Source organism: Patella vulgata, chromosome 1 (genome assembly GCF_932274485.2).
Source record: "Patella vulgata chromosome 1, xgPatVulg1.2, whole genome shotgun sequence".
Classification (NCBI taxonomy): domain Eukaryota; kingdom Metazoa; phylum Mollusca; class Gastropoda; family Patellidae; genus Patella; species Patella vulgata.
The window spans coordinates 10162226-10171924 of record NC_065879.2 but is presented as its reverse complement, the minus strand read 5'-3'; the positions used below and the strand labels follow the sequence as shown (position 1 = coordinate 10171924).

Genomic DNA, 9699 nt, shown 5'->3' with positions numbered 1-9699 from the left:
ATATATTCATGCTACCTACCGCCTGAGTACATTCTGCTATACAGTAACCCGAGAGTAAAAATCTTGTTTGTTCTGGTGGTATTGCCATTTTATCTGTATATTCTAAACCTAACTCCATTATACCCATATCATACTGTCTTAAAGTTGGTGATACATAGAACCTAATACCTGAACTATCTACATGACCTGTAATAATATATATATACATGTATAATCTAATACATGAACTATCTACATGACCTGTTATAATATATATAGAACCTAATACCTGAACTATCTACATGACCTGTAATAATATATATAGAACCTAATACATGAACTATCTACATGACCTGTAATAATATATATAGAACCTAATACATGAACTATCTACATGACCTGTAATAATATATATAGAACCTAATACATGAACTATCTACATGACCTGTAATAATATATATAGAACCTAATACATGAACTATCTACATGACCTGTTATAATATATATAGAACCTAATACCTAAACTATCTACATGGCCTGTAATAATATATAGTTCTGTTGGTGATATATAGAAGACCTATAATACCTGAACTATCTACACCATGACCTGTTATAAAACAATAATGGTGAAATAAAATAGGAAATGACGGTCTCAGAGTTTGGACAGAACCCCACCCAACCCACGTGCGCCCCCTCGAAAGTTACGCCGCTGCTTCAACACAATTTGAAGGTTATATGGAGACTAAGACCATGTTTCTGTGGTTACGTGTTCGCCAATTCTTCTTTGAATTTTAGCTGCCCGTTTCAATCTGATAAAACACAGATCCTATTCTGTTTGTTTTTTTATAGTTCAAAATTTCGTTATACTTGTCTTCATAACACTTCATAACGGTCTGTTACGACGAGTTCTTTACGTGATCTGCACGGAACTGTGGGTAAACCAATAGAAACTTCAACTCCGATTGATTAATCAATGCCTGACGTCATAGGGTCAAAAACCGCTCGTATGACCTCTGACACGACCTCCCACTAGAACTAGTGAGATATTCACGTAGTAGAGGCCATCGAAAGTATAATATATAGATCTATAGTTTAATCAGATTGGCTGTCAAGGCGGCAACTTGCAGGACGGAGGGGCTAACAAGGAAAACTGTCTAGTCGTTCGGGTGGGACGAAAAACCGAGGTCCCGTGTACACATTGGCGTGCACGTAAAAGATCCCTTGGCAGTTGGAATTCGATATAAGAGTAGGCTGTAGTGCCGCTGTCCGGGCAAAATTTCCCTCATAGCACACTGTATGGCGTATGCCCGTCTTCATTAGCCCAGTATAGGAGCAGAAAAGTAGGACGTTAAACTCCATTTCATTTCATTTCATTTCCAAGGCGCCAACTATAACAAATCGGAACCGTTCTTGAAAAAAAATATAACACGGTGATCGATAGTAGTATTAACCTGACTGATCGGAATAAAATCGACGATATTTTCATCTGTAATGTTGGAACTAAATAATATAATAACATTTATAATATTTTGTAAAACAAAACGACAACCTCATTTCTTTCAGAAATGATAACTGTTTCTCTGTAATGCCAGGTTTCCACTGTCGTGTGATGTGTTATGATAGGATTGTTCCTATTGAGTTCACGATCTGGTACGTACAGATGCGTTCGGATACGTTTCGATTACTACGACTGGCCACAATTATACGTTAAAGGCTCAATACCACCCTTGTTGTAACTGAATAATATGTCCCAATCTTTATTCTGGTCAACAAATTGTACTATTTTGGAATATTTCAATTAATTGATGATACAAATTTCATCTTAACACACCTTATTTAAAAAATTTGAAAAATTCAACATAATGGTTTGAAACGTCTAACGTAAACCTTTTCAAATGAAACTTCGATTTAAAAATATTTTCGAACCCTCTGGACAAGTAAAATAGGATGTAATGGGTAATTTACACAACAGGTAGGACACTTAAACATCTAGTACTTAGATAGAGATATTATTTATTTCCTGGGGCTTTCAAGCCAGCAAGAGTGTTATTGTCCCTTTAAGACCTGATAGGATCGCGACGATTACTCTACGATTAAAACCGCGATTTCAATCGTAGCACGAATCGTGATAGTGAAAACCTAGCATAATGTCGAATGAACAGTTTTGATATTTTCTCTACATCTAGCATTAAGCTAAATTAATGATTTAGTTTGATTTGTTTGAATTCAATTCTTGAAAATCACATGTAGAATCTTTTGACAGATGAATTATTTGAGATTTACCTGTTCTAAGATGTGGATTGTGATAATGAACTTCCAGTAAAATAAAGGGAGAGAACCCTTCGCCTCCTATCGGGGAACCAGCTTCTTCTGGATAAATGATTGGCTTTAATGTAAGAATAAACAATCTAATTTAATTTTTTTTAAAAATATTTCATATTTAAACGCCACATAAAAGATTTGGGCAAATTGAAATGCTCGTACCGGCCATATCTGGCCTACGGGATACGAGATCTTTCCTTGGTAAAATAATGAACAAGTCAGACATACTGAAATGAAATGAAATGAAATGGGGTTTAACGTCCTACTGTTCTGCTCCGACTGGGCTAATGGATATGGGCATACGCCATACAGTGTGCTATGAGGAAAATTTTGCCCGGTCAGCGGCATTATGGCCTTCTCTTTTATCGAATTCCAACTGCTAAGGGATCTTGTACGTGCATCTTGTACGTGCTCGAACGACTAGACAGCTGTCCTTGTCAGACATACTATACTTGAATTCTTATCTATTACACTAAGTTGTTTTACCCACCTCAGCACCCATAGCCCAAGCCCCAATCACGTTCCTACAGCTAGCTAAATCTGATGTTGGATCCATTTTACCCTCGGGAACTTTGGGGCCACTGTATGGATGAACATGTTTCCTTCCAACACAATGAAAGACCTCGATATGGTGTACAATATCTTCGTTCTCTTTCTGTATAACTCCTTCATACTAATAATAAAACATAATGTATCAGAATAATATTTGATGTTTTCGGAAATGGCAACACTAAAAAAAGTATTAGTTTGGAATTGGAGAACATTAAGCATCTTAAATTAGAAAGTTTCTTAAAAAGTAATCATTTTACATGGTAGAATATCTTAGAAAGTAAACATCGTAAATGGGAGAACATCTTAGAATGTAAACACCTTAGACAGTAAACATTTTACATGGTAGAATATCTTAGAAAATAAACATTATAAATGGTAAAATATCCCAGAAAGTAAACATTTTAAATGGAAGAATATAATAGAAAGTAAACTTCTTAAATGGGAGAATTTCTAGGAAAGTAAACATCTTAAGTAGGTGAATTTCTCAGAAATGGTAGAAAGTGAACATCTGAAAAGTTAACATTATAAATGGAAGGAGATCTTAGAAAGTAAACTCCTTAAATTAGAGAATATCAAGGAAAGTAAACATCTTAAATCGTAGAATATCAAGGAAAGTAAAATAAACATCTTTAATCGTAGAATATCAAGGAAAGTAAACATCTTAAATTAGAGAATATCAAGGAAAGTAAACATCATAAATTAGAGAATATCTTAAATGGTAGAATATCTCAGAAAGTAAACATCTTAAATTGGGGAATATCTTAGAAAGTAAACATCTTAATTACTATAACAGTTTATAATGTATCATAGGTTCTATACTTACTCTAACAATATGATGTTTATGATGTAATATAGGTAATGTTGTTATAAACCACCAATAGGTTGTCTCACTACCTGGTATTTTTACCTTAAAATGATGAGAAAATCATTAAAGTCAAATAAGCTAGTAAGAGGCCAAATTAAATTATGCTATAGCTTGCCCGAGACGAAAAGAATGGTGAAGTTGGGCGCAGTTGTCTATTGTTAGCAATACGACGAGAAAAAACACACCAAATTTATACTGGAAATAAAGTTTACGGTTCCTGAAGCCAATCCCCCAGTTCCTGAAATAAAAGTTACTCCAATGTACATAAAATCCGATAAACCAGAGAAGCAATAAACCATAGACGGAAGGGTTCAAACAACTTTACTTCTGCTATATCACCTAGGTGTAAACGGACGCAATCTGATCAAAATACAGATCTATATTTCGTTTCGTCTATTTATACTTTCGATGGCCTAGACTACATGAAAATCTTACCAGTTGTACTGGGAGGTCGCGTCAGGGGTCATACGAGCGGCTATTGATCCTAGAACGTCAGACACTGATTAATAGAGACTTTTGGCAAGTGGAATTTTTCCCATCCGTATAACGTATCCGTATCGTCACGTGATACGTTCCGTTAATTTAGCCTACAAATTCCTGAAGGGAGTAAAGTCGTTCGACTTTCGCGGAGTTATTTAAAAAAAAAAAAAAAAAAAAATAGTGTCGAATCTTATTAAAAATAAAGGTCCCACCTCCCTAAATTTAGCATGTAGATCAACAAGCGTGCATACAGATAGGAAAATATGAAAATTCCGCGAAAATCTCATCCAAAGTAATAATTAAATTCCAGTCTTTGCCATGGTTAAAATCACATCAAATATACACCTTCGTTCTAGGATAGACATATATAGATTCATAAAAACGCTACGACACAACATTTCAGCGTCTAAAAGTAGCAAAAAAGACGACGACTTTTTCCGTATTAAAGCTGTTCGATAAGTGCTGCCGTATCCGTGTGCCGTATCACGTATGAGAAATACACACGAATTGATGACGTCACACGCAAAATCATTACGGATACGCGATACGGACCAGGAATTTACGCTTGCCAAAAGTCTCTATTAAATTAGCGTTGACGTTTCGCCGTAACAGACCGTTTCACTGGCTAATTCCTCGCATCAACTAAAACGCCTGTTATATAACAACTCTTCCAAATCCTAGTGTTGTGAAGACAAGTAAAACGAAATTTTGTAATATTAAAAAAACGAAACGAAATAAGATCTGTGTTTTAATCAGATTGAAACGGACGTAAAAGACAGGGAAATGCAAACACACTTAATTTTATATTTGGCACTCAAATGGCTGAAATTTATACTTGACCTGACTCAATAAAAGGAAAAGTTAATCGTTTAATTTATCGAAATGTATAAAACCATTACGAACGGTGACCTAATTTCCCTACCTTTGGTGCTGTAATCTCAAATGTCCAGACATCTGTAGGTAGAGGAGGTAGGTGGACGTCTGGTTTTAATAACTGGACTCTTTGGAACCCATGGTGTAAATCTCTGACGTCTTTCCCTACGCACGTGGAAGGTGTTCCTTTTGACACAAAATATACAATATGTGTTGTACCATTCTGAAATCGTAAATAAACATAACATGGAAGGGGCTATGAAAGTATTTCCAGTGCAGTAAAAAATTCTCAGTTTTATTAAATACCAAAAATAACTTTTAATTGGAACATTTAAGTATACAATTCAAACGCGAAATTGTGAGGAAATAGCTTATTTCATCTCAAAATATGGAACCGTTTGGAAATGATCGCCTAACGGTTACGAAACTATTTTGTCGTTTTCGACGCTTTCGGTTGGTGACCTGACTACTTGTGCATGGAATGGCCTGGTGAATGCTATTGTAATCTGCAAAATTATCTTTCTCGAAGGAAACACCAGAAAACAAAAAGAAAATTATAGCGTGATTTTCTCACTATGAATGCATTTGAGTTAGGGGGGTTGGATGGCTGAATGGTTAGCCTGCGCTTGAGTCGACTGGAGTGGTTTCGAATCCCCGGTTGTACGTGACAAGGCGTAGGGTCGCCTGTCCAACCTCGTGGGTTTTCTCCGGGTCCTCCGGTTTCCTCCCACTGCTAAAGACCCCTACGCGCAAGCGAATTATTGAAATAAAATTTTAAAAAAACCATATGTTAGTCCCGAAATGACCTAGTCTGTGTCAAGTGGACGTTACACCCCATTTCTCTCTCTCTCTCTCTCTGGTCGCCTGTCAAACCTCGTAGGTTTTCTCCGGGTCCTCCGGTTTCCTCCCACTGCTAAAGACCCCTACGCGCAAGCGAATTATGTAAATAAAATTAAACCATATGTTAGTCCCGAAATGACCTAGTTTGTGTCGAGTGGACGTTAAACCCCATTTCTCTCTCTCTCTCTCTCTCTCTCTCTCGCATTTGATTTATATACCTGTTTATTCGGGAGCCACGGTGGCTAAATAGGTAAGAGTCTTAGACGCTGACTCGCTAGCCCGGAGGTGTTAATATCTGAATCTTTTCTTTGTTGAGCCACTAAGATGGCAGTGTCCAATCGGTTCTGTGAGTATGTGGCTGACGCACTAATCACAAGGTTCCGGGTTCCATAGAGTTTTCAGCCTGGTTTCTCTTCTGCAACAGTACATAGCGTAGGGCCTGACAAGTACACTAGTCTAGTCGTACGGATAGGACGAAAACTCACCTAAGGTCCCATATATACCATTGTCAGCACGTAAAAGATCACGTGACGCTTAGAAATCAAAGTAAAGGTAGGTGCTATCGCTGCTGCAAGGACAAAATGTTTTTCGTGGCCATCATCATTATCTCGGTTGGTTCAGAAAAGTAAGTCGTAAAACCACATTTCATGTCACAGAATCGTTTTACAAAACCCAATAACTTTGTTGTTAATAAAATATAACCTTATAAGAAAGTTAAATTTACGTACATCCAGGAGATAGTCTCGTTCATCACACGTATCAAATGGTCTAGTATATTCTAATATAGATAAACCATCCTCGGTTCGTGCTCTATGCAGGGTATAATCCAGGGAATGGTCGGCATGCAATACACCATTACTGTCAGTATAAGAATCCTGCAATAAAACAACTCTTATTTATACAACTTGTAATACAAAATCGCGAGAAAAGATTCCCGAAGCAATAGAACAACTCTTATTTATAATACTTGTAATAACAAATCGCGAGAAAAGATTCCCGAAGTAATTTTGAAAAGGCACGCGAATTTGATGGTGGTATATTAAATTCAAAATTTGTTAATGTCGTGCTAATTTCTAATTTCTATTCGTGTAATTTCTAAATTAAGACAATGTATAATCCAATTTCTTATTTTGTTCAGCGTAAATTTTAATTCTATTTCACCTTATTTCAATCATTAAGAATGTTTAGCATGAATATCGAACAAATTTATGAAGTCGTTTGGTGTCGCCACTGCGTGCTGAATTTGGTGATTGAGCACCTGATCGGAAAAATTGTGCAGGATTTGGATATTTTTATTTGATTTTTTTTTTACAGTTGAGCCATTTACATATATACTGTTGATCTATATTCTATTACTGCGCTCAAAAAATGTCACCTTATAATGAGAAACGTTTCCTTGAAACGGTTCAAGGATATACCATTTAGAAACCCCAAATAAACAGCCTTTAAAGGAGACCGGGATAATCTGTGTATGTTGATAGAGAAGACGTTTCTATTTCTAATGCATTATTACACGAATAGAAGTCAGAAATTAGACGACAGCACAACACTAACTAATTTAGAATCTCGAATCTATTATACCGCCCTAAAAATTTGCTACCAGAAACAGGTTTATCTCGATTGCCAACATAAATATTTAGACATCATTTTTGGCTATTTCATGCGTTCTCTTCATCAAATGTTTTATTGATTGAGCAACATATATTGAAATAAATTGCTTAAATTAAATTTAGTGGTAAGGCCCAGGGCCCTGTTTCTCGAATTTTTTACAAAAGATAAAATCCAATTTTAGTAGATACTTCAATTTTGATTGGCTAAACACTAAAATCAATCTAATATTATCCAATCAAATTACTAAAATTTGGATTTTATCTTAGTTAAAATTTCGTGAAACAGGCCCCAGATTGTTAACTACAGTAAATGCTTTTTAAAATACTATAATAGTCTAAGAATTTCAGGCCGTTGATTATATAGTCAGACATAAAATTTGACATGGCAGCAAAAGTAGGTATGTACAATATTTAACACAATTTGACTATGTCAAACACGAAAAATATGTTACTAACTTGAATGTTGTTGTTTTTATGTCGTCTTTATTAGCCCAGTCGGAGCAGAATAGTAGGACGTTAAACCCCATTTCATTGTCTTTGCTGTTTTTATTTTTTATGACCCTACTTTATTCCCCATAAATTTGTGTTTTATTTCCTAAATTTAGTTACCAAGTTTAAGTCATAAAATATCCCGGGTATCGCCTTGTTAAGGTGGGGGGGGGGGTCACGGTGGCTAACTGGGTAAGACGCTAGCGCGCTAGTCTGGAAGTCGGGTGTCCGATCCCTGTATCCAGATTTTCCGGCGTGGTTCCCCCTTGTCAGTGATGCGTGACGAAGGGCCTGACAAGGACAGCTGTCTAGTCATTCGGATGATACGAAAACCCGAGGTCCCGCGTACACATTGGCGTGCACGTAAAAGATCCTTTGACAGCTGGAATTCGATATAAGAGTAGGCCGTAGTGCCGCTGTCCGGACAAAATTTCCCTCATAGCACACTGTATGGCGGTTGCCCGTCTTCATTAGCCCACCTCGGAGCAGAACAGTAAGACGTTAAACCCCATTTCATTTCATTTCATTGTTAAGTAAGGTCGCTGATCGTCATCTTTCGGACAATATTTAATTTTTAAAGGTTTAAACAACCCCAAAATGTCAACGGTAGATAATCTTCCATCAGATACCTGAATTAATTAATGTCTTATTGGTAAATAAAGAATATTAAAACCAATACCTTGAGTAAACAACAATATTACCTGTAAATGGTGAGTAGATACAGGATCATTCCAAAACACAACAAAATCAGCATCAGTTACCTCCCCATAATCGGAAAATCCTACACCAAACCAATAATTTGGCGGGAGTTGGCAAGTTACCCGGATGGAAACCGTTCTGTTAGAATAGTTAACGTTCCAACAAAACATTAGTTTAGAAGTTATATCCAGCATCACGTGATATTTGTATCCCTCCATTAGTCGTTTCATTTTATTCATATCCATACCCATTTCATTATGTGACATTCCCATATCCATGTCCATTTTCATGTCCTTGCTCTTTGTCATGTCCATTTTCATGTGCTTACTCTTGGCCGTGTCCATTTTCATTCCTGTCAGCTTTTTTTTGTCCATTTTCCGGTTCGCCATGTTATCCATGTCCATTTGCATGCCCAATATCTCATTCGTGTCCTTGCTAAATTTTCTGTCAATGTCCATTTTTTTGTCCCGACTTGTTTGCATTAATTTATTCTTTTCGATTTTCCTCTCTAAATTAATTTTATTGCGCTCTGTCGTCTGTAAATCATCTCCCAAACTTTCTCCTAAATGTTCGTCATCGATATTCTTTCTTTTATCAATCTCCCCGATCTGATTCGATCTTAAAGAATGACTACTGGGCGATCTTAAAGAATGACTACTAGGCGATGTTAAAGAATGACTACTAGGCGATCTTAAAGAATGACTACTAGGCGATCTTAAAGAATCACTAGTAGGCGATCTTAAAGAATGACTAGTAGGCGATCTTAAGGAATCACTACTAGGTGATCTTAAAGAATCACTAGTAGGTGATCTTAAAGATTTACTACTAGGCGATGTTAAAGAATGACTACTAGGCGATCTTAAAGAATGACTACTAGGCGATCTTAAAGAATGACTACTAGGCGATCTTAAGGAATCACTACTAGGCGATCTTAAAGAATCACTACTAGGCGATCTTAAAGAATCACTACTAGGCGATCTTAAAGAATCA

The 9699-nt window shown here is 36.4% G+C and overlaps 1 protein-coding gene across 1 annotated transcript; it reads right to left on the bottom strand.

Moving 5' to 3' along the window:
- Positions 1-227: 227 nt before the first annotated feature.
- LOC126812196 (dopamine beta-hydroxylase) lies at positions 228-9206 on the bottom strand. Its single transcript, XM_050538449.2, has 7 exons — positions 8712-9206; positions 6640-6786; positions 5121-5294; positions 3677-3760; positions 2792-2974; positions 2263-2365; positions 228-286 (listed from the first exon to the last, which is right to left on the bottom strand). The coding sequence occupies exons 1-7, from the start codon at positions 9189-9191 to the stop codon at positions 228-230; spliced, it is 1230 nt and encodes a 409-aa protein (XP_050394406.1). The 5' UTR covers positions 9192-9206.
- Positions 9207-9699: the final 493 nt, after the last annotated feature.

Bases quoted from the DNA above. Each gene is read 5' to 3' on its own strand.
- LOC126812196 (XM_050538449.2), bottom strand. From the start codon at position 9,191: ATGCAAACAAGTCGGGACAAAAAAATGGACATTGACAGAAAATTTAGC. The intron at 3,761-5,120 runs GTAGGGAAATTA...CATCATTTTAAG, and splicing joins TTGAGATTACAGCACCAAAG to GTAAAAATACCAGGTAGTGA. The intron at 2,366-2,791 runs GTGGGTAAAACA...CTTACATTAAAG, and splicing joins CTTGGGCTATGGGTGCTGAG to CCAATCATTTATCCAGAAGA.